This window comes from Oryza brachyantha, chromosome 5 (assembly GCF_000231095.2).
Source record: "Oryza brachyantha chromosome 5, ObraRS2, whole genome shotgun sequence".
NCBI classification, from domain to species: Eukaryota; Viridiplantae; Streptophyta; class Magnoliopsida; order Poales; family Poaceae; genus Oryza; species Oryza brachyantha.
This window is the reverse complement of record NC_023167.2, coordinates 16,557,453-16,582,529: the sequence shown is the minus strand read 5'-3', so window position 1 is coordinate 16,582,529 and position 25,077 is coordinate 16,557,453. Positions and strand designations below refer to the sequence as shown.

The following is a 25,077-nucleotide window of genomic DNA, read 5'->3' as shown; positions in this document are numbered from 1 at the left end:
AATATATGTTTTCTGGCCCCACTTGATTGCAAGCCGTATTGAGCAAGAACTTAACTAGCCACCTGCCCAAGTGATTTCTTTTAAAACTATAGTTGACAAGTAAATTAGGAAAGCGTACTTATGGAGTCTTAAGCAATGTGTCATTAATACAAATCTTGACAAATCTGCCTTTTTTTTTAATCAAGGCGATTACCTCGGTGGCTATAAATAGCTAGTCAGTCAACATTTCCAGCCGGTGGCATCATGGAGCTCAAACTTGCATTCTCCTTTGCCTTGCTTTTCTGTCTCTCTCGTGCGAGTTCTGCCTCGCGCTATTTTACCTCGATATATTCCTTTGGGGACTCTTACGTCGACGCCGGCAACTTCGTGATCATGGCGTCTTCGACGGTGCCCGTGTGGTATGATAAGCCTCCTTATGGCATGACCTTCTTTGGTCATTCCACAGGCCGCATGAGCGATGGCAGAGTCATCGTAGATTTCATCGGTACGTTTAGTAATGTAGAATTTTGATTTATTTTAAGTGCTCGGGGATATATTTTGTTTCGTGCATTCGTGGCTTAAATAATTATAACAAAATTAGGAAGCGTAGAGTGTTATGTTATACATCTATAAACAAACATGCATGATCAAATTTGAGTGCGTGTAGCTCCAGCGATTCAGATTAGCGACATGGGTCAGTTTCTTCTTCCCCATCTCGCACATGGAATCAGATGGTGGCATGCCAGAGGGTCTCAGGCGAACACGGGCGACGGCGGATCATCGGTGATGGCCGACAAAGCCAAGCAATCACGGCCGCAAGTTTCCGCATGAATGACCGAGATTTCACCAAACTTGCCTCTCTGCCGTAGCAACGGCCAGATTCAAAGTGCATCAGCAGCACATACTCATTTCAAGTTATCTCCTAAAATGGATTCTTGCAAATTATGCCGTGAGAATTCAAATTCTATTGCGTATACACATATGTTTTTTATGTGCGATCTCGTATCGAGATGTGTGAGCTAACCAATTCATCTAAAATATACAGCTTCATCTTTTCACTTCTGATCATGGTTATAAGCAAAATTTAAATATTCAATTTTAAATTTAGAGTTGATTTATGGTATTCTCATCATAGTTTATTTTTCCAGCCTTTATTTTTAAATTGACAAGAACATGTAAATATAATTTTTATTCATAAATTATTATTTTTTATAAATATAACGTATCGTTTTTCCCGATCACCCAAACAATAACCACGACTATCAAGTTGATTAGGACGATATGGCAGAATTTCACTTGTACACAAATAATTCAGCAGCTGTAACTTTTCTTTCCCATACATTTGTAGCCGAGGAGTTTGGTCTCCCCTTCCTTCCACCATCCCAGGCGAATAGTTCGACCCTCTCCCAGGGCCTAAACTTCGCCGTCGGTGGCGCGACGGCGATCGACACCGGCTTCTTCGAGAGGAACCACATCGTGTCGTTCAAGATTCTCAACACTTCGCTGGACGTGCAGCTTGGCTGGTTCGAGCAGCTCAAGCCATCGATCTGCAACACCACGAAAGATGATGCAAAAGGTGTGTGGTGTGGCTTGCCAACAAAAATCGCATGCACTAGTCACTTAGTCCGCATAGTAGATATTCTCTCTTAGTCTGCGTTATAAAATTTTTTTAGTCTTGTCTATATTTATATTTATGATAATGAATCTATACACATATACAAATATACATTGATATATAAATGAATCTAAGCAAACACATAAAGCCTTATAATATAGAACGGAGAGGTTATGTTTTTTAATATTTGCTCTGGTCCAACAAAAAGTACCTTAAGGTACCAGTAACTCGAGGTATTAAATTATTTTCCACCATTAGATGTAGCTGAGCAGGATGAGTATTGTTAGATCTAACAATTAAAAACGATTTAGTACCGTGAGGTATTGGTATCTCGAGGTACTTTTTATTGTACTGGAGTAAATCTCATTTTTTTAGCGTAAAATTAAGTTGAAAAAACTAACTGCAGGTGACAAGAACTGTTGGGGCAAATCCCTCTTCGTTGTTGGGGAGTTCGGGGTGAATGACTACGACTTCCTGTGGACAGCGGGGAAGTCCAAACAAGAGGTTGAGTCATTTGTGCCGCGAGTCGTGAGAAAAATCACCGTGGCCGTGGAGGTATACAACACCCATCACCCAGTGCAATACTGTCATTTTTTTGTACTTTTACTTTGCTACTATCCACAAGCTAGTAGTAGAATACTACCATTGAAGACCACCATGACGGACAAGTATGATCTTGAACTTTCGTTTTCCAAAGATTCTCTCTCCGTTATAAAGTTGCTTCTCGATTCAAAGGAAATCGACAATATCGCAATCTTACTGCATCATCTCTTCGCTTATGATTATTAGCTAAGATTTAAATTTTTAAACTTAAATTTAAAGTTGGACATGAGAATTTTTTTATCATTTTTTAGCTTTTACTTTCAGATCACTAAAAGCACGTATATAAATTGTTTATATTATTTTTTGTTTGTAAATAAAGTTTTTCGCTTTCTTTGAAGAAAAAAACAAATGATGAAACCTCTATTTTGCATATTGTAGAGGCTCATCAACCAAGGCGCAGTCTACGTGATCGTGGCGGGGAACACACCAACGGGGTGTGCCCCGGCGCTCCTCACGCTTCTCGCGAGCCCTAACCGGACGGATTACGACGGCATCGGCTGCCTGCGTGCCCTCAACCACGTATCCAGGCAACACAACGCCCTGCTTCGTGCAGCTCTCGAAGGGCTCAGGGCCAAGTACCCTCATGCCAAGATCATCTTCGCCGACTTCTACTCACCGATCATTCAGCTCACCCAAGAGCCTGATCGTTTTGGTAATATATATGCTGCTCAAACTGTGACATAGTTTATACAAAGAGCATTTTTCCCATCCTGGTACCTACTTAAGGATATGTGAAAAATATTCTTATACAAAGGTTTTTAATATATTTTTTGTATATGCCTTTAAGGATATGTTTTTTATATGCCTTTAAGGTTTAAAAAGACCTTCGTGCGTTTTTTTTTGATAAAAAAATTATCTAAAATTTTTGTAGCTATCCAACTGTAAAAATGATGAATTAATTAGTATAAAATTAAAAATCTACTCTTCAAAAGATAAGATAATAAAATTCTGTATAGAAACATTTTATAAAAAAAACATCGTTTAACAGTTCGAGAAGCATGAGGGTAAAAACCGAGAAATAATCTAACTAGAAAACCCGGCCTTTCCTCATATTCAAACTGTCGAAGGATTATTCAGTTGTTTTGAGACAGTGACTGAATTTGTGATCTGAACTTTCGCAATATGTATGCAGGGTTCGCTGCTGGTGGAGTTCTCAAGGCTTGCTGCGGCACCGGCGGCGCGTACAACTGGAACGCCAGCGCCAGCTGCGGCATGCCCGGGGTGGCCGCCTGCAGGGATCCGTCGGCGTCGGTGTCGTGGGACGGGATTCACTACACGGAGGCCGTCCACCGCTACGTCGCCGAGGGGTGGCTCCATGGCCCTTATGCCGATCCGCCAATTTTGGCTGCCATCCACCACTGATTTGCTCAAAAGGAATGGCGTGATCTTGGGCAATTTGCAGATTTATAACCCCCATCGGTATGCAATCGACAATTATTCAACATGTAGTTTGAATTTAGATGCGGAAGTCATGTGTGCTATGGAACCACCGTGGCTTCCATCATTTTGCTATTGTAGTTCGAAATTTAAATTTTAGAATTTAATTTTAAGGTTGATTTTTTTGGTTTTTTTTCATTATAGTATATTTTACCATATTTTTGTTTAAATCGCTATGGACGTATATATAAAAATTTTACCCAAAATGAAACGATGGGAGCCGTAGATGGTGGAGTCGTTGGCAGGCCCTGGCATAGTGGCAAGAGTTTTTTGTGTATGGGCACCTGCTTCCTCCAAGATCAATCTCTGGACAAGAAACAGATACCCACCAGCAAGGCCAATATGTCTGTGAATTGGCAACGTGGAAACGTGGTGTACTGCCGTTGTTGCTGCTCACCTCATAATTCACATGCAGATCATATATACAATCAGCACATAAGCAAATGATCGTCCTCGTCAATGCATTCTGAGGTTGTGTTCTAAAAAGCTTATGGACTAATATGTTAGCACGTCTTTTAAGCTATTAAACGGTACATTTCATATAAAGAGATTTATATACAGGTAATATCAAATAAATAACTTTTTAAGTATATAATATTTAATAATTAATTAAACATATACTAAAAATGTTTCTCGTTTTGTGTGTCGGTAAAAAGCTTCGTCCTAAAGTCTCTTTGCAGTTGCAGTGCAGTCACAGCAACAGATAAAATCATGAGATTGCCTCTCATCATGGTGTCAATCTCGCTTGCAATGGGCTACTCCAGGTGAGGGTAGGTTGGAGCCCAACCAATTTGGGGGCCTGAAGCGGCTACACCGCTGCCCACCGAGGGCCAGTCCTCGTTGGTGTGACCAATGTTAAAATCTTGGTATCCAATATGGGATTAGCGCTTCTTATATAATTTTCATATAGTTTGCATACTGATTTTTTAGATGTTGAAAATGTTATTGGTCTTAGATAATCATATGGAAATGGTATAGTTACTCTAAGATCACTCAACTTCTACGTAACTAGGATACACACGACCTCTAATTATATATAAAGAAAAAAAACAATCTGACTGGAAAAATCATGTGGCAGCTAGCTACAACCCCAAGCGATCTTCATCCTCATACATAACTAAGGCAACAGTTGGACTACGCCACATAGGCTTAGCCTAACTGCAAACACCAAAGTTGCAACCTTATAACTGTGGTGCAACTATATATTATATCGTTTTAACAGTTTCGATTTCTGCATTGCTGTGATGGATGGTAATTCTGAAGAATCTGTAGCTGCTTATAAAATCTTGGCCCCGAGGTGCTGATAAGAAGTTTGGACTTTGGAGCTTAACCTGGAGAAACTTGAACCCAAATCATCAGCAAACTAAAAGTCAAATTACCCAGTTTCTTATTAAGGCACTCCCGGTGCAGACCCAAGAATAGTTTCTATATATATTTATTGTTGTGTCATGTAAACAATTTACTGATGTGGTAGATTATTTATTGAAGAGAGACACAGAAATAAAGAAACTAGTTCTAAATTAAGACCTAGTGTTTTCACGTAAAACAAGATTGCTTATGAGAGAGACAAGTGGATTATGTGATAACAAGATACAAAAGTTATATTGTGAGAGATAGTTTCTTGACACGATATCTTATAGTATAGAAATAGTAGTTTACAGTACTGCGAGTGCCCTTAATTATTGCTACCCTGGGTTAGCTCACCAGGTGGGCTTTTGTTTGAAACCTGAAATTGGTGACAGAGGAAGCTTTCCATGCTTCCGTGCTTCGCGTAAATAAAGCTATCTGTGCATTATTTATCATTACTGAAAAAGTTCTTCTTCAAGATAACGTTAAACAATCAAGTAGTTTTCTGAACATGCATGGGTCTATAATTAAATGATCAACTCGACACATAGCTTGTCTGAAATTTTTTTATATTTTTTTAAACAATCAAGTAGTTTTCTGAACATGCATGGGTCTATAATTAAATTATCAAGTAGTATATACTTATTTTTTATTAAAAAAAACTTGTCTGAAATTGCGGGGGAGCCAGCCATTGTACGACATGCAAGCCCTGATTCCCACGGCGCCTCCGGGATGGCAAAGTGGACTTTTACCAAGAAAAAAAAATGATTGCTATAGTCAGAATGCAGATTGTATTTGTTCTCCCAAATCTTGTTTTAGGATTTTATGTTTCCATTTTTGGAGGGAAAATTTTATCTAAGTTCGTATTCATATGTTGTTAATGGCATCGTAACAGCCCCCCAATATATATTTTATCTGATACCCAATCTTGTATCCATAGAAATGTTTCCAATACAATCGCACAGAAATATTTTTCATGACAAATTAACCTGATAATATAATTTTCACATATTAAGTTTTAATATTTTTGCATGTAACATTGAATGTTGCATTCTAAAATGAATGCTGTGAGAAGGATAATACCTATTCTGATATCCCATCTCACACATGCTAATTAAAGAAGGTGTTGGGTGAGTTCACCCCACAGGAGACCTTCATAAGACTTCATCTATCGAGGGAATAAACTATTATTCTATTTGTCAACGCCAACACGAATATGTTCTCCCTTATGCTTTTTGTCAACGCCAAATGGATTGAAAACTGTATGAATCAAGCGACAGCTGAACCACCTCAGTTGACAAAGAGTGGTTAAGGAGTCTTACGCTATGTGTTGTTAATTCAAATCTTCAAACGAGCAGCAGTGTTTTTGTTGATCATGTCTTGTGGCTATAAGTGCCTAGCTAAGTCCTCACCTCCTCTCGTCTGTTCGGTTCTCTTCTCGTTTTCTAGCAGGTAGAATCATGGGGCTCAAATTCATGTTCTCCATTGCCTTCCTCTTGTGTCTTTCAAGTGTGAGCTCTACCTCGCACTATTTCACCTCCATGTTTTCCCTCGGAGACTCCTACATCGATACCGGCAACTTCGTCATCATGGCAACTCCGGTTGTACCTGTGTGGAATGACAAGCTTCCTTATGGCATGACTTTCTTTGGTCATCCCACAGGCCGCATGAGCGATGGCAGAGTCATCATCGATTTCATTGGTAAGTTGGGGTAAAGCACGCAGCACAAACATTATTCTTCATGTTAACTTCTATGAAGAAGTTAACTTCAGAATTTAGAATTATATTGTAAGAATTCAGAATTCTACCAGCGTTTAGCTCTAACTCTGCCTTGAAATGGTTCTACAGCCGAGGAGTTTGGTCTCCCTTACCTTCCGGCTTCCCTTGCGAATAGCTCTAGTGTCTCCCAAGGCGTGAACTTTGCCGTCGGCGGCGCCCCGGCGACTGGCATTGACTACTTCGAGAAGAACAATATTGTGCCGTTTAAACTTCTGAACAATTCCTTGGATGTGCAGCTAGGTTGGTTTGAGGAACTCAAGCCAACAATTTGCAACACCACTACTAAAGAAGCCAACGGTGCGTGGATGGCATGAATTAATTTATAGTGGTTTGAACCATAGAGAACATTGTTTATATTTATCTTCTTATCAATGGTTGCAAATTAATATCAAGAAACCGATTGGTCTATACAGGGTTCAAAAATTGTTTTGGTAAAACCCTTTTCATTGTTGGAGAGTTCGGGGTGAATGATTATAACTTCATGTGGATGGCGGGGAAGCCAAAACAAGAGGTCGAGTCGTATGTGCCTCAAGTTGTGAAAAAGATCACAATGGGTGTGGAGGTATATATCCAGCACATTACTCTCTCCTTTTTATTCCAAGGATATTACAATCACTTTTGCTATTTTCATTTTCCAAAGACTTCAAAATTTCCTAACCATCAAATCAAAATTTTACCTAATTGCACCTTGCAGAGGCTCATTAACGAAGGTGCGGTTTATGTGGTTATTCCGGGGAACCCACCAACCGGATGCGCACCGGCGCTCCTCACATCCCGCATGAGCCCTAATAAAACAGATTACGACAACCTTGGCTGCCTGTGTCCTATCAATAACGTTGCCAAACACCACAACACGATGCTACGTGCAGCTCTCGGAGTGCTCAAGGGCAAGTACCCACATGCCAAAATCATTATCGCTGACTTCTACAAACCCATCATCCGAGTACTCCAGAATCCTAGCCATTTTGGTACGTTAGATCATACTCTATAATTTCTTTGTGTTATTTTTTCCGCATAGTCTTATGGTGTGGAAATACTTTTCTATCTACACTAGTGAAGATTACTAAACTCGGAATACCTTGACTCTCAATAAGAGCAATTTTATCATCATTAAAAAAATAACTCTATATATTAAAATTTTACATCAAAACACAAAGTAACTCCAATACTTTCTTACTTTTGCTATTGATCAAACGTTTGATTTTTTGTTCTTGTGTCAAAACACATGCGCAATGCATGAGGAGGACGTGTATGGACTTTTTGACCTGCGTGCATGCTTTCATATTATCATCTAATAATAGTAACTGGATTTGATTGATAGAATTAAAATTTTCGATCACTAGACGGACCCATACTTTCTGAATGATGGTAAATTTTCTCCTCAAGTACGCATGATGGCTAGCTAGTGTATGCTGTGTTGTGGTGAACGAGGAATGCAGTGACTTGTCTGAACATTTGGCCCCTGCAGGATTCGCCGGAGAAGGCATCCTCAAGGCTTGCTGTGGCACCGGCGGCGCGTACAACTGGAACGCGAGCGCCATCTGCGCCATGCCCGGAGTGGTCGCCTGCAAGGATCCGTCGGCCGCGGTCTCATGGGACGGGGTTCACTACACGGAGGCCATCAACCACCACATCGCCAAGGGGTGGCTCTACGGCCCTTACGCTGATCCGCCAATTTTGGCTGCTATCCGCAACTGATTTGCCCATGGAATAATCCTAGCAGATTGTCAAGCCTGTCCGTGTGCAATCGACATCTGGTTTTGCAACTGACATGCAGACCGTGAATTGAAAGAAATAAATTAAAAATTAATCCGGGGTATACATATCACAGTTTGTAAAAAGAAAAGAAAATCATTTGTTGACCATTGTTGTTCTGACTTTACATCTTACTTTGCTTAACCTGCCACGTGATAAATGAGCGATAACTACAATTCTATATAAGATATTATAAGGAAGAAAATTGCTTAAGATATGATAAGAAAGAAGATTGGTTTGGTTGGCTGTGCAAGCAGGCCAACGAGATAGTAGGCGAGGACGTCAGGACTCAGGAGCTTGGGCTTTTGGATATATGTTGAGCAGTGAAGGAGGGATTCGTTTCATTGCTAAAAAGACGTTAGTTATCGTACAAACCATGCCTGATTGCTGACTGCGCATGAATGGAACTAACCCAGAAAGAAGTTTGCGACCTCCTAAACATAAATGTTACCTCAGTTAATACAGTCATATTCACAATGTCATAACAAACGGAGTCAGTGAAGTATTGTAAATGGGAGCATGCATTGTAGTAAATAAAAGACAGACCAAGCAAACAAAATTCATGTCGATTGTATTAATAAATGAACACCAAATAATCACTTCTAGATTGTCAACTATCTCTAAAGGTTTTAACTCCATCGACTATAAACATGACATTACCCTCGCATTCCTATCTTTTTGCTTTTGCTTATGTTTATAAGCCCAAATTTGACTTTTTCAATCTTAAATTTAGAGTAGATTTTATGTTTTTTTATCATAGCTTATTTTGAATTTTTTTAAGGAATATTATTATTTTAATGGAAAATCATAAAATTAAAGGTCGTCCACGGAAAATCGCAAATCTAGCTCTCTGTCGAACCGTGGGCGTTCGATTGGGACCTATTGTTCGACAAGAGGCCCTATCGAACACCCAATGTTCGACTGGGCCCACCACCTGGCGCCGCGCGGTCTGTCGAACTGTAACTGACCGATAGGGCCCTCCCACCAGGGCTTGTCGAACAGAGGAAAATCGACAGGGGGTCTGTCAAATAGTGGCAATTTAATAGGCCATGTCGAACTCGCAGCCAGATCTCCCTAGTAGACCGTGGGTCGTTCGATATGGGCCTTGTCAAACTACGGCAGTTCGACAGGGTGCTAGATTTGTGATTTTCCCTAGACGGCCTCTAATTTTACGATTTTCATTAAAATAATAATATTTTTCAAAAAAATTGTTTACTTTTCAGTCTACATTTTTAGATCGCTAAGAATATACATATAAAATTTTATTCACAAAAGTTATTTTTATTTATAAATATGTCATTTGTCTTTTCTCTTAAAAGAGCCAAACAACCGTCCTGGGAGAAATGAGATAACGACCAGAGAGGAGCCGAGCAACCGAGGACATACTTAAATCTCGATGCAATTCCGGAGGTTGATCTCACAAGAGCCATGCCCTCGTAACTGAGGGCGTACTCAAATCTCAAATGCAGTTTCCAGAGGGTGAGAACTCACAAGGTTGAGCTCCAAGCAGGGTTTGCAACAACGTCGCCACTCCCTCCACGAAAACCATGATTATCATCACGAAAAATAGTTAATCGCAGAAAAATCACGATGATTATCATTGAAAAAACAGTTAAATCACAGAAAAACCATGATGATCATGCTCCGTGGGATGGCAGTTTCAGCCACTACTTCCACGAAAACCATGATTGTCTGTCACGAAAAACTGCTAATCGCAGAAAAACCACAATGATTATCATCGAAAAAAATACTTAATAAAAAAAACATGATGATCACACTCTGTACGGTGGCATTTTCAAAGGTCTCCGTAAAAAACGTGAACCCTACACTCAAGTGGGAGCAAAGAGAGCAGTAGAGGATAACCGAGTACGTACTCAAATCTCGATGGAGTTCCGAAGCCATGTCCCAAGTGCAGCGAGAGCATCGAGAAGAGCAACGATAGCGAGGAGAGAGCTAAGGGCACGCACTATGCATGCTCCTCACGTGAGGAGCTCTAGCATGCTACGTGAGATGAGAGTGCTAGCACTACAATGCAAGCCACACATTTTTTTTGCATTTCAGCCCACTTCATTTTATTTAGAATCACGTGCAGTACAATCCTTTGTCTCCCTGACGCCTCTCCTCTTCCCATCTCTCCCAACACCTCTCTCGAGCTAGCTGGCGACGGCGGCGCCACCCTGGCGACGGCGGATCTGCGACAAAGCGATCTAGCGTCGGTGGATCGAGGTCGGGCGCAGCGGAGTGAGCTCGCTGGTGATGGCGGCGCGAGCTCAGCGGCGACACAACCCCGACGACGGCGGATCTACGACGAAGAGAGCGGCGTCGGCGTATCGAGGTCGGGCATAGCGGCGCGTCTCCAACGGCGACGGATCAGCTACGAGCAGGCGACGTATGCCAGATCCGGGCAGCGACCCATCGAGAACGCTAGATCTAGGTGGCGGCGTGTCGCGGATCCAAGCGAAGCTTGCTGGCAACGGGTCGCGGACGATGGCAGTGGTCGGCCTCGACATCGACGAGACGAGGGCAGCATCAGTATCTGCGTCGATGGGACAGGGGCGGCGTTGGCGTCTCTATGTTTCTCCGGTTTCTATCTCCTCTCTCTGACAGACACCGTCTCTTAGCGAGGGGACGCACACCCCAACTAGGGCACGGTCCACGCCAACCATGCAGACCAGCTCGCCAGGTCCACGCCAACCATGCAGACCAGCTCCTACGTGGCGAGCTAGAGCTCCTCGCCACGTAGGAGAACCGTACGTGCCCTAAGCAGAGGTGGTGCAAGCATACATGCTGTGTCGTGCTCTTTGCAGTCACAAGGTCTCTTTTGGTGAGTTTCTATCCATCACCAAAAACGAGGGACAGTAACCAAAATGCGGTTCTTGACACTTGAGCATATGCCCAGATGCTCTTGCATCACACTTGCACAAAACACCACTATCCAAAAAAGATAAACACCCGAGAATCGTAGAGATGGTGGTACAAACGCACCTTAATAACCATCACGATAGGAAATGTTCTGCTGAAACTAGGGCATGTTTGCAGGTCCAAGTAGCATGGCAAAGGAACTACTGATAATACGAGTTCTAAGTCCAGAAATATACAGCAAGTTCAAACGGTGCATGGCGACCATTATATACATGCATTAATCGATCACAGCTGATCCTGGATCGAGCTTACCACCCACCCTTGCTGCTGCTGCCGCCTCCATCCGCTTTGTCCCATGAGCTGCCGCCACTTCCTTGGGTGTTCTCGCCCTTATTGCTGTTCCATCCACCATCTGCCTTCTCCCAAGAGCTGCTGCCACCTCCATCCGCTTTGTCCCATGAGCTACCGCCACTTCCTTGGGTGTTCTCGCCCTTATTGCTGTTCCATCCACCATCCGCCTTGCCGCCTCCTTGGCTCCCATTCCATCCACCATCCGCCTTGTCCCAAGAGCTGTTGCCGCCTCCTTGGCTCCCACTACCCTTATGTTTCTCCCATGATCCTTCTTTCTTTTGACCAGCTCCTGATCCACCCCAAGAAGGCTTCTCCGCAGTCATACCTGAACCCCTTGTTCCTCCTGACAAATTCTTATTTTCCCAAGACCCCCCTCCGCCAGATCCTTTTCCCGTAGTGTCACCAGGAGCACCCCACTGACCCCACGGATTGTTTCCATTGTTTTTTTCGGTCTGATCATCTCCACCAGAAGGTTTTGGAGCTCCCCAGCTGTCATTTTTGTCACTCCCCCAGCTGGACTTGCCTTTTGATAAAGCTTGATCTTCTGTGTTTCCTTTGTTGGAGTTCCAGTCAGAAGATTGGGACCAGCCACCACCTCGATCTTGACCAAATGGTATTTTGTCATCATTACGGTTCCAGTTTTGTCGGTCCCTATTTCCCCTGCCAGAGCCCCAGCTTCTGTCATTGTTGTCACCTGGACTATAGTTACTACCCTGAGGGCGATCACCTCTCCCAAAGCGCCATCTTCCTCTTCCTCTGCAACCATCAGAATCTCGCGTGTTCCATCGATCTTCAGATCTTTCGCCTCCACTCCATGAGGATCCATTGTCGCCAAAATTCCTTCCTCTCCCTCTGCCTCGATTGCCACGTCCAAATCCGCCCCTACCATATCCAGTGTTATCATCACCATTCTTTGGATTGCTCCAAGCTGGTTCCTGATTACCTGAGAAGCTTGGTGTACCCCAAGAAGATGTCTTATTCCCCCATGAGGAGCCACCACCATTCCAACCTCCGTTATTTTCATTCCCCCCTTTACCATTCCAGGCACCAGCCTTCTCCTCTGCTCCAGCATTGCCCCACTTGCCCTCACTGCCAGAGGCAGTGTCCCTTGCCCTAGCGTTCCAGCCATTATTGTTATCTTCAGCATCTGCAGAAGATGTTACCTTGCCTGTCCAAGGGTCGGTTTCTTGTTCTTTGCCTACAAGTAGTACAATATAAGCATTGAGCACCACATACACAAACATGATGAATTATTTAGCTCAACTCAAGCAGCAAAGAAAAAGATACGATTTAATTTCCTCTAAGCACCTTTAGTAGAATCGATCTTGCTTCCCCAAGGATCAGTTTGCCGCTCTTCACCTGAACACGATAGCAAACCATAACTTTGTAGTATATCCACCATTGAGCAAAAGAAGAAATTTACTTGGCTTGAGAATTACCCGATGAAGCATTGTCCCACTTTCCCCCAGTGCTACCAGAATTGCCTTCGGTCTTGGTTCCCCAGCCATCACTTTTATCCTCAGCACCAGCAGAAGTCATTTTGCTAGTCCAAGCATCACCTTGTTCTTGACCTACAAGTCAGCGCACAACTATAACAGCAAGTAGAGTGATAGATAAGGCTAAATTTAATTATCTTCACATTTATAATTTATCAAGGATCATTCTGTTCACCTACACAACAGAACAGACATAAAGCCCTTCGACATATCAATAAAAATTTCAATATGGTTTTGATACTCTCCAGCACTCAGCACCTAGAGTAACACCATCTTGCTAAAACTAAGGATCATTTTTAGTTCACAATACTCAAGAAGCATTATCAAAATTAAATCTTAGTAGAAACCATCTTGCTAAGCCTAAGTAACCACAATAGCATCAAAGCAAGAAATTCAATTAAAAGGTTTATTCAAATCTCAATAGCATTATTCAAATGAATCTGGGGTCCAGAAGATTTAAGAAAACACATGTACATGTAGACAGGTACAATTGATCGTGAAAATCTAACACGAGGTATCAATTTCAAACAGACTACTCACCCCCAGATGGTTTTTTATCTTCTGAACTGTTCCAAGTGGAAGCCCGATTTTCGTCAGATGACTTTGTGCCCCTACTGCTACTCCAAGGCTGATCAATTGATGAATTTGGGGCATTCCAGTTCCCACCTTCATTATTCTTTTCGTCAGATTTAGTTGTTGTATCTTTTGCTTTGCCCCATGCATCCTTCTCCCCATCCACGTCAGATGATTTATTCCAGTTGCCAGCAGCAGTGCCATGGCTTTGGTTAGAGGTTCTCTCATTCCACCCAGCTGCTCCATCACTACTTTTGTCTTTTGACTTGCCCCAGGCATCTTGAGCAACAGGAAAAGTATCAGTTTTAACCCAGGAGTCACCATCCCCTATGCCAGGAGCAGATGAAGATGACCCAGCAATAACAGTATCCCAAGCCCCACTTTTTTCTGCAACTTTTTCTTGGTCTCGGTTTGACCTGCCAATAGGTTGGCCCCATCCATGACTATTCTCCTCTGACTTCTCAGGTTGCATTGAAGACTTTCCCCAGTTATCTGTTTCTTTCAGATCTACCTCTTTGACCTTGCTTCCCCAAGGATCTGTATCACTAGCAGTTTTGTCCATCTCCTTGCATGCCTCACCCCAGCTGTCACTCTTTCCACTCTCCTTGTCGACTGTCGTTCTGTCCCAAGAGCTTCCACCAATATTAGATCCGCTACCTCCAGGTTGTTTATCCCATGCATCATCGCTGGATTTTTCCTTTTGTGTGGTACTATTGTTCCATACTTCAAGGGATGCAGATTTTGTTTTCATACCCCACGGATCAGAATCGTTGGCAGTAGAAGTTGTTTTCTTACACCATGGATCGGCTTCAGAGTCCCCATCTAAAGATGCAGAAGTTGCACATGAACACAATTATAAACACTTCAACTAGCAGTAAATGGGCTTCAACAACATCAAAAACATATAACCTTTTTTTTGTTTACATTAAAGACTTGTCAATTTTGTAGAAAAAAGTCTTGAGAAAATTGTAGAAAGATGGTATTTCATAATTTCCAATAAACACAATAAAAACATTCAGTCTGTGACTTCAACCCACAGCAAATTAAATGAATTTCTGTTGTCTGTTCTACCAATCCTAAAGGGCCACATGATACCTTAAAAGGCCTATTCTTCGGATAGCAATTCAAGGATTTCAATAAGAAGTGGAATGGATAACTGGTTGAGTGTATGATACTTCAGCAAGCAATTCAAACAGGTTAAATGTTCCAGCATCACAAGTACACAATACTAAAAGTTAACAAGCCCAAACTATATTGCCAAGAAGAAAGGCCTAAGACTGAACATTACCTGCATTCTCAACTGGTAATGCAGAACTTGAAAATGGTTGCCAGGAATCACTGCAGAAGATTGAACGGTTCAGTAAATAGTGCAAATGCATATAACGTAATTCAGGATTTTTATTTTATTCAACCAAACCGACTACAAAAATTAGTTTTGATAGGTGGTGAGGGGTCAGACAAAGGTGGTTGTAAGTGTTGGTATACTTAGGAAATTTGAAGTCCAGATTTATGTTAGTTTACATGTAACCAGCAATTTATTAAAAGAATCACAAAGAATGAAGGTGAAAAGCAGGAAGGAACCTTCCAAAAGATGGCAATCCATTATTCCATGAAGGTTTGTCAGCTTCTGAACCTACATTACAATCAGCAATTTCAGCATAGGTAAGAAGTCCCACGGCACCAAGCCAGCAGCAAGTAAATTGGCAATAATTGGGGCTTCCATGAAGCATACACTTACCAAAAGGACCGGTTGGAGCACCAGAAGAGTTATCCCTGGTATATAATGCAATAAGGAGCACATATGTAAGTGTAATTAAGCGACAAAATGATGATGTCCACAAAACAAGCAGCAAAAGAAAAGAGAAAAGAGAAGCATGCTTGGCCCCATACCCCCTTTTAGCTGGGACTGAAAGAAACTCCGCTTGCACTGCAAACAATACAGAGTAGTCAATACCACCAAAGAACAGCTGAAAGGATACTCAGTTAACTAACCTGTGACAATCTTCAGTAGTGAATCTAGCTTAACAGTAACATCATTTCGAAATATTCGAACAACTCGACAGAGATAGCCCTTCAAAGGGCCCTTTCGAATACGCAACGTCTCCCCAATTGAGAAAAGTTGTTCTCTAGTGCTCCTGTAAGGCCTTTCATCTGTAGGATCAAGTGAACAAAAAAACTTAGCTTATGGAGACAAAATCAGTCTCTGTCATTCCCTACTAGTATTAAGCTGTAACTGTAGTGATGTACACAACATAGAAACACGTACTGTCCTGTTGCTCATTTTGTTCGTATGAAAACATGGGAATCGGATTGTCCTCCTGTTACATCAAAAACAGCGTGTTACAGAAAAGGTCCAAGCTTCCTTGATAAGTACAATGGTAGATACACTGAATCTGTGATTCTGCATACCAAATTTCCATCGGTGGAACTTGCCACTTCCTTCCGCTTTTTGACATTTTCACACGCACCGCATTGGGCACAAAAATATCCGTTGTTCTCGCTTTCACTTTCATTATAGATAAACAGGATGCCCATGTACAAGTGTTTAACAACGCCTTGCTTACCCTGCAGAAATATTAAATGAACCAGCAAGGGTGCCAAGTAGGATTCAAATTATCATATATTCAGAAAATGCCGAAAGATAAGACTAGTGATGTAACCCATGTTATTATGAGAATAATGCAACACATTATAAAAGGTACTCCCTCAGTTCACAAATAGACGTCATTTTCAGATGTGCGCGGTCAAATCTTGAAATCTTAAATCACTAAAATATGCAATAAAAATTAATATTTAATACATAAAAATGGTAGTTTTGTCATGAAATATGCTTGCAAGTAGTTAAACATGTTCATAAATTTATGGTGGGAAAAGGTAATGTAAAACATGTACACTGGAGACTATGTTGATGTCCTAAAACTAACAAGTAAAAAAGAATGGGAAGAGTACAAAATATTACCTAAAATATGCTAAACTGACACTTTAGCAGACACTCAAACAGAATTACTACAACGATATCCAGTATTCAGAATTGGAAATATTGGTTTCATAGCATTGAAAGATCAACAATTTAGGTTTATACCATTAAAAGTATACAGGTACACTTCAATACCAGGGTAAGTCTAAAATCATCAGTTTGTTACCACTATGTCACACCCTATCCTTAACACTGTTACTGTTAACGATTTTGGCCATCTGCTCATCTTCAATCTCTGTCTCCATCTCCCTGGCTATACATCGATCTTCTTACATCTCTCTTGCTCATGTGAAGATTCTCTGACGCTATCTCTGGCTGCCTCCCCCATGGGCCATGGCACAGTCTCACTTCTCAGTAAGGATTTGATGCCCTGATGCTCACCTCATAAACAACGACCTCAACATATGGTCTCACCAGTCACCACTCGTCTGTAATCTGTACTCTCTTCTGTGCACTGCTGTGGTTTGATTGATATCAAAGGGACACAACAGAGGGCATAGAGCAGGGGATTTTATTGGGTTGAAGATTATAGCAAGGCACCAGATCAAGTGGCAGTACCCAGGCACTCAGTTTGCTCAAGGCACGGATGGTTTTCTCATCAAATTTGGGAGTCAATTTGGCTGGTTGACTAAACAGATTTGTGCTTGGCTGAAACCAGACAGCACGGCAGTAGGGGCAAACATGTACTTGCACACGGACTTTTGATGCAAAAATAAAAGAATATAGCAAGATCCGACAGCAACGGATGGATGGTAAAAAATTAAACTGGTGTATCTTTGGATGGCATTTTAGGTGCACCACAATCTTTCAGTGATATATATCTAAAACAATGAATTTTCTGGTGGTATGAAACCAATATTACCTTCAGAATTCTTTCAAGTGGATACTTTCATGCAAAGAGAAAAAGAAAAGATGCATACTTTCCAGACTGCGGGCTAAAGGGGTGGTCATATTCACCTGGAATGGTCCTTCCAAAACATTAACAGTGTCATTAATAGATATTATCTTCTTCTTTTGGTCAACAGCAGTAAACATTTTGTCTTCACAAACTTTAATATCCTGTTTTCTAATGGTCACTGCAGATCCTTCAGGACCACCTTTTAATATCTACAGAAAAGTCATCTTAGACAAAAGAACATGAATGTGGAACAGAAGTGTGCTTTAAAGAATGTTACCCTAAGACCATCTTTCTCAATTGCAATGACCACGCCAAAATCTTTTCGCCTGCTCATTATGAAATGAAATGAAGCTGACATCTGCTAAATTTAGCTTACAGTAACTAAGGTTTGTAGAACAGAGACTGACCCAAAGAGTACAAGATCATGGAGATTAGATCTATCATCCTCATAATCTTCAGTAGATGTGGATGCTTTAAGATTGGATTCCTTGGAACATTTTTCTTTAGAGGATGAAGCTTTAGAAGATGATGGCTTCATATCATGTTCTTTTGGCAGGTTTCTTTTCTTGCGACCATACATGCTGGAGACCCACTCCAAGTCATCAGTAGAATTTGTATTACTTGGACTGGAAGAAAACTTGAGCAGTTCAGCTTCTGTTGGTTGTATCCCCCAGTAAATCAAAGAACTAAGTGCAACCCTTTTATATAGGAAACCATCTTTAAACATGAGACTATCAAGCACTTCAAAAACATCACCAGTCTGCCGATCACGCCTTATTTCAATATGAGGCCTGAAGAACCTGATAGGATCAAGGGGATCATGGCAACAATTCAAATACTAGTTAGAGACACATGATAGGATACAAGTGCATGAAGAGAGACAATGGGAATATATGGGAAGCATTTACTCTAGTTCTTGTGAACTGATTAGGCGTGGAGCAGGAATTGAAGCTTCTCTTAGTGAAATAGCACCACCCTGCAAAGGCCAATACATAATGTAAGTTATTTGGTAGCAACTCAAACTATTAGCAGGGTAAGAACAATGGAAGAAGAAAACTGAAAAGAAATAGTTGTTACTCCCTCCGTTCCATATTATAAGATGTTTTGATTCTATCTAGATTCATTCATGTATTAATGAATGTTTTATATATGTGTCTAGATTCACTAGCATCCATATGAATCTAGGAAGGGCCCAAACATCTTATAGCATGAAACATAGTTAATACTTGTTAACAGGCACAATTAAACAATAGTAAAATAGCAATAAACCAATAGTGTAATATAATAGCCACCCAAGGCCATAATATTACACTTGGTTTCATTGGCATGTCACGTTATCCAATGCAGGGGAAAACAACACCGGCATGTGAAGTTTCTGTTACAGCTCCAACCTCCCCACCCCATCAACAGGGGAAAAACGAAAGGAGCACCGATCGATTGTTGGCAATACAAGAATATCAAAAGGCATGAAACCAATAAATAATGAAATCAGCTTAGTTTCACATGGGTAACAGGCAATAGAATTTCACAAAACTTTCAAGAAGCAACTTAGGGTATTATAGATTCGTATAGATAACTCGGAACAACTTTCATCGAGATTCAAACTAACTAAAAGCGAGAGGCATCTTTTAGTGTCAAGAAAGAATTATAATACAGAAAGAGAGTGCAAGAGCATTACAAATTTTTTCGAAATCGCCCGGAGATCAACTCTAGGTATAAGCTTGATCATAACCCGTTTTCGCCCATCATCTGCACTAACAACCTACAAACTCACAGGAGTATAGTAATGTAAAAACATGAGGATATGTAAAAGGGTTGGGCCTCCCAAAAGTAAGAAGCTCAGTTAAAGCATACATGACACGTCACATACCTGTGCTAGATCTCCTTTGTAATTTCCATTCTTCATGCGCACCCATGTACCTGGAGATATTGCAAATGGTTTTGTGCGGCTGGATAGCAAGCTAGGAACTTCAGCTACAGGAACAGAATTAATCCTGCTTACATAAACGGTGCAGAATCCTTTGCATGCCTGTTAGCAAGAAATGCATATGGTTTTAGTAGGTCAGTTTATAAGCAGAGTAAGAAGAAGAAATTCTAGATTATCATAGAAATTAAGATTTTAATACACATTGCGAAGCTTCTTTCATTTCTGAACCTCCAAGAGTGAAGTTCCATAGAAGAGTGAATTGAATTATAGTGTGAGAACTGAGAAGTGGCAAAAAGAAAACATCACTAATTTTAAGCCAAGGATAAAAGAACAGGTTTTCAACCTTTCACAGAACATAATATTAAACTTTATCTACATCAACCACATATGCGATAGATAAATGGATGGATACTCTACTGTGTTTGACAACCTTTTCTCAGTTCAGGCAAATCTTTTTACGATGAAAATAGCAAGCCCTTTACCTCTGTAACATCACAGGCCTTCTCAGCTTCAACAAAAACAAATCCTCTCGCATGATCAAGTGCAAATGCTGAGATAATTGGAACTTTGGTGCCAAACTTTTGCAGATCAACAAACTTTTGCATGAGACAGAAAGCCATTTGGCGCTCACGCCCAACCTGAAATGCAGCCAAACAAATCAGAATCTTGCGGCCAAATACTAAATTAACGTTTTTAAAGTCAAAGTTTATCACAAACCATGCATTTGATCTTCCAAATAGTAGGCTCTTTCAATTGATCCATGGTAAAGTCATCGTCATGTACATTGGTGGATCCATCAAAAGGGGTGTGTTTCACATGACTAGAATAACGATCCTTGATAAAGTCCTCAAGTTCATCACCGCTCAGCTCCTCTTCCTTAACTATCCCAAGAAACGGAAGAGGGTGCGACCTTTCTGTTCTTAAGTTAACAGTTTCTGCCTTTCCCTGAGTAAATAAACCTGCAGTTTAAAAACAAGATTGCATCAACAGAAGATTCAAAAAATAATCAGGCAATAACCACATTTTAAGATGCTGATGGGCAAAAGGCGCAGGATAAATTGATCACTGGTGCCATTTCAAATTCAATATCCTGCAGCGTCCTGGTAATTACTAAGAACATTAAGTGAAAATTACAGCAATGTTTGCTAGCCAGCTAGCCAGCATAATCAGTCTAACATAGGCAAAAGATCAAATGGAAAAGGGATGAAGATTGACACTGTCATCCCAAGTAGGGGAAAATGCAGTACCATACCAATGATTAAAAATAAAAGAACAGACAGAAGACAAGCATCAACTTACCTCATCATGCACCAAAAGACCAAAAGATGAAAACAAATGTGGACACTATACATTCCTTGGGTCTTTAATCCTTCAGAGAAAAATACATTTGCCCTTACAGTAAAACATTGACAAGTTCATAGGCACAAACAAATAAATGTTGGACAATATTCTGTCTTTTCTAAGGTCAACAAAAACTTCAAACAAGTTGATTAGGACCTACTCTAGCAGACGTGCAAGCTAAATGACCATTTAGCATTACAACTACAAGATTATTAGAGTATAATGCCCAAACTTCCCAACTCCCATAAAATTCAACCAGTCCAGGTCAAAGTCAAACTGCCATGTGAATCATCAGCTTCAAGCCACGGGAAGCAACCGGTGAATCATCAGCAAACTAATGTACATACATATTTATGCGGAACCATATAACAAGATGCTCCAGGTGATTCAAACAAGAGGGGAAGCAACAGGACAAAATCCTCCCAAACTCTACTCTACCACAGTACCACTGACCAAAGCACATGTAGATGAATCGCTCCTGAGAGTGTAGCACACCTAGCCACTCACCAGAAACCTGCAAAGCTGTGTCTCCATCCAACACAAAACGGTCCATCATACATAGGAATATTGCTGCTACCGACCGATCTATTCCTCATCCAAACACTTCTAAATGCTTCAACAACTTTTTTGAACTATGTTCGGTGGATTCCTGGACTCTACATCCTTGCACTCTACCATTAGGGTAAGATGTGAAATTTCGCAACCGAGGGCGCGACCACTGCACTGAAACCCCAAAGCAACACAAATCCAAATCCAAGTATCACCAACCAATACGACGTGTAAAAACTGTGATTCATAGCAGCCGCATTAATCAGAGCCCCCCCAAAACCCCAACCAACCGAATCATCAGCCACCCCGAGCGGCCTCCAAACGCATGGGGGTGGACTCGTCGTCCCGGGAACCGGAGCGAATCCGTACCGTCGGCGGCGGCGTCGTCCTCGGACTCGAAGAACATCTCCTCCTGCTGCTCCTCCTCCTCGTCTTCGTCATCCTCGTCGCCGACGAAGGCGGCGTCGTCGAAGAACTGGAGGACCCCAGACCGGCGGGGGCGCTTGGCCGCCGCCGCCGCGCCCCCGGAGGACGACGACGCCCCCGCGCCGCCGCACCCGATCTGCCGCTTGCCTCCGGCGACGGGGGGCGGGGTGGAGGCGGCCACCGCCTTGCCCTTGCCCTTCACCGCCATGGGGAGAGAGGGGGGTGGGGAATGGAGAGGCGGAGGAGAGAGAAAACTCGCGACCTGCTCGAGGGGGAGGGGCTTTTACCCCTGGGGGTGGGGCCCGCCTCTCTGTTTCCAGGAGTGGCGTTTTTTGCAGATGCCCCCCTAAACTTATCTGTAATTCTGAGGGCTGTTTGGATTCAGGAATTTTTTATGATCCATGTCACATTAGATGTTTGGACGTTAACTAGGAGTATCAAATATAGACTTAACAAAATTAATTGTATAAATAAATGCTATTTTATTAGATAAATTTTTTAAGTCTAATTAAGCCACGATTAGCAAATATTTACTGTAGCATCACATTCACTAATCATGAACTAATTAGGCTCAATAGATTTGTCTCGTAAAATAGTCCAAAGCGTGAGATAAATTTTATTTATAGTTTATATTTTATACTTCTAATTAGTATCCAAAATTCGATGTGACACGATTTAAAAAAAAGTTCTGGTTAAGCAAACCGGCTGAGAATTAGGAAGTGGATGTGAGTGGACTGGTACACTACACGGCGGTAGTCTGCGGTGCCCGCCTGAGCTTCAGTTGGGCGGAATCCAGTGCTGGAAGGTACTAGTGGAAGAGATGTAATGGGCCAAATTGGCTTTGGGCTGGATGACCCAACTGCTGCGCAGCCGGTTTTTTTTTCTGTTTTTTATATTGGAATTCATTGTCGCGTTTGCTTCAAACAAGCTACAGAGAATTATCATAAAAATCAAAACATTACGACTTATGGAAGCATAAACACATCTATGGTTCAAAAGTGGTCCATAAACAATATAATATATGATTTAGCCACCAGCAATATTGTGTAAGTAGTCCATAGCAAAGAAACAACAGAAGTTACTTATAAACATACGAACTGCCTGTAGGAAATAAAATATATGATTTGTCTCTATATCTTTTTTCATATTTGTTATCCACGAAGGTTATAACAATTAAAGTTTATATACATGGGTCCCATGGACTGACTACTTTTGCCCTAGGAAACGAGAGTTTTTATCCCGAAATCCGAGCCGTCGGTCCTAGATCCAACGCACAGCCGAAGTGCCACGTAGTCGGGTGATCCACAAAGCGCCCCAACAAATAGAAGAATACCGAACTCTGCCTTTCGTCTTCCCTCCCGCCAAAACCAACACCGCCCCGTTCTTGGTTTCTTGGCCACCCTCTCCTCCTCCTCCCTTGCTTCTCCCCGCGGCAGCGATGGAGTTCTTCGAGAACGCGCGGTCGGTGCGGCTCAAGAGCCACCTGGGGACGTACCTCTGCGATCTGGACGGCGGCGGCGGGGAGGCTGTATCCCATGGCTACCGCCGCAACTGCCGGGGCACCGTCTGGGCCGTGGAGACCGCCGGCGACGAATACATCCGGCTGCAGGGGCAGCGGGGGACCTACCTCTGCGCCACCGAGATCCCCGCCGCCCTCGACGGCTGCCGCGGCTCCGCTGCCTGCTGCTGGGTCATCCAGGGCTTGCCGTCCAACCCCAACGACGGCGCCTTCCTGTGGACGCCGCGGCGCGAGGGGGAGCACCTCACGCTGACGGGGCTCTACGGCCGCCTCCTCCGCGCCAGGTTCGGGCTGACGCCGCAGGAGAACGTGGTCACCGTCGACCACGACGCCGCCCCCGAGGAGTGCTCCTGGGTGGTCGAGGTCGTCCCGGTGGAGTCGGCGCCACCGCCGCGGCCGCCGCGCTGCCGCGCCCAGTCCTGCGACGCCCGGATGGAGGTGACCACGTCGGAGCAGGACACGGCGTCCAGTGCTTTCGTCAGGTTCTATTCCGCCAAGGTAACCCAAAATCCACACCATCTTGATCCTGATAGCGTTCTTGATTCTTCCATCTTGAATTCTTTGAGCTGAGATGTGCATAGTCCCAAGCTCGTGTTTTGATCTGTCAATTTCTTGGAAAAAAAAACGTTGGATTCTCATGAGTTGGTACCCGCTATGGTTGATCAATTCTTGCGCGATTGCAAATTTATCTCTTTCTTCCTAGGAACCGAAGATGGTGAAGCCGCCGGAGGAGGAGCCGCCAAGCGAGGCGCCGTCGTGCGCGCCGGTGCCGCGCACGGTCTTCTACAACACGGCGCGGGACGACGGCGGCGTGGACGACTTCGACGAGGGGACGTGGAAGTACTTCACCTTCAACGAGCAGAGCCTCGCCGCGCTGCGCCGCCGGCTGGAGGAGGAGACGCGGCGGGGGGACTTCGTCGTCTGCCGCCGGAGATGCGCCGCGCCGCCGCCGGGGCTGTTCCCTGTAGTCCTTGACCTGCCCCCCGGCAACAGAGACATGGAGTTCGTCCTAGTCTTGGAGTCCTCCAGAGGTAATGGATGTCTGCGAATGTTCTGTGCTTTTCTTCTTGTTTCTGAACTTCTCTTCATGCTGCTCCTGCTTGCTGCAATTTCTGAACATTCTGTCTGGTTTTCTGAACTTTCTGTCCTGGCCTTGACTCCCTGTTCAGTTTCTGAACTTTTTTGTGCTCATACATGTTGCTGACATACTGACATTTGCGGAAACAGTTTACTAATGTTGTGAAACCTCTGTATCTGCAGTGGCGAATGGCCTTCAGCTACCACCAGGACATGGCAGTATGGCACATTAGCACGCATCAATGTATGAAGAATGAAGAGTAGTTGAGTGCTCTGATATGTTTTTTTGTGGCATCTGTTCTTCAGAGATGTTCATAGGCACGTATTAATGTATGAAGAGTGAGGAGTAGTTTAGTGCTCTGATATGTATGGTGAATCTTACTTTTGTTTTGCTCTCTGACATCGAGATGTAAAGAGATAGAAGAGTGACAGAAACATCAGCAAGAAAGCAACACTCAATTCTCTTGGGATATCAGTATTGGATTTTGTTCATCAATAGCGCTGCAATTCTTTTAGTCATCCAGCTTTTGTGTGCTTGTGTTACGATACGAAATGTGGATGGTGTT

The 25,077-nt window shown here is 42.7% G+C and overlaps 4 protein-coding genes across 4 annotated transcripts; 3 read left to right on the top strand and 1 right to left on the bottom strand.

The window, feature by feature from the left end:
- Window positions 1-243: 243 nt before the first annotated feature.
- On the top strand, window positions 244-3,735 carry LOC102717070 (GDSL esterase/lipase At5g45910-like). The gene is made up of 5 exons (XM_015837506.1): window positions 244-484; window positions 1,328-1,555; window positions 2,001-2,149; window positions 2,576-2,849; window positions 3,330-3,735. The coding sequence occupies exons 1-5, from the start codon at window positions 244-246 to the stop codon at window positions 3,557-3,559; spliced, it is 1,122 nt and encodes a 373-aa protein (XP_015692992.1). The 3' UTR covers window positions 3,560-3,735.
- A 2,689-nt stretch (window positions 3,736-6,424) lies between these two features.
- LOC102720987 (GDSL esterase/lipase At5g45910-like) lies at window positions 6,425-8,674 on the top strand. Its single transcript, XM_006654552.2, has 5 exons — window positions 6,425-6,682; window positions 6,830-7,057; window positions 7,174-7,322; window positions 7,455-7,728; window positions 8,229-8,674. The coding sequence occupies exons 1-5, from the start codon at window positions 6,442-6,444 to the stop codon at window positions 8,456-8,458; spliced, it is 1,122 nt and encodes a 373-aa protein (XP_006654615.1). The 5' UTR covers window positions 6,425-6,441; the 3' UTR covers window positions 8,459-8,674.
- A 2,700-nt stretch (window positions 8,675-11,374) lies between these two features.
- On the bottom strand, window positions 11,375-22,160 carry LOC102720706 (protein RNA-directed DNA methylation 3). The gene is made up of 20 exons (XM_006654551.3): window positions 21,859-22,160; window positions 20,317-20,558; window positions 20,082-20,237; window positions 19,543-19,701; window positions 19,351-19,434; window positions 18,581-18,648; window positions 18,080-18,472; window positions 17,950-17,998; window positions 17,732-17,881; window positions 16,207-16,362; window positions 16,064-16,115; window positions 15,790-15,948; window positions 15,688-15,724; window positions 15,536-15,570; window positions 15,379-15,430; window positions 15,086-15,135; window positions 13,765-14,619; window positions 13,168-13,299; window positions 13,037-13,087; window positions 11,375-12,926 (listed from the first exon to the last, which is right to left on the bottom strand). The coding sequence occupies exons 1-20, from the start codon at window positions 22,121-22,123 to the stop codon at window positions 11,686-11,688; spliced, it is 4,386 nt and encodes a 1,461-aa protein (XP_006654614.3). The 5' UTR covers window positions 22,124-22,160; the 3' UTR covers window positions 11,375-11,685.
- A 1,702-nt stretch (window positions 22,161-23,862) lies between these two features.
- On the top strand, window positions 23,863-25,028 carry LOC102716786. Its single transcript, XM_015837517.1, has 3 exons — window positions 23,863-23,932; window positions 24,138-24,465; window positions 24,695-25,028. Exons 1-3 carry the CDS (start codon window positions 23,867-23,869, stop codon window positions 24,742-24,744), a joined length of 444 nt encoding a protein of 147 aa, XP_015693003.1. The 5' UTR covers window positions 23,863-23,866; the 3' UTR covers window positions 24,745-25,028.
- Window positions 25,029-25,077: the final 49 nt, after the last annotated feature.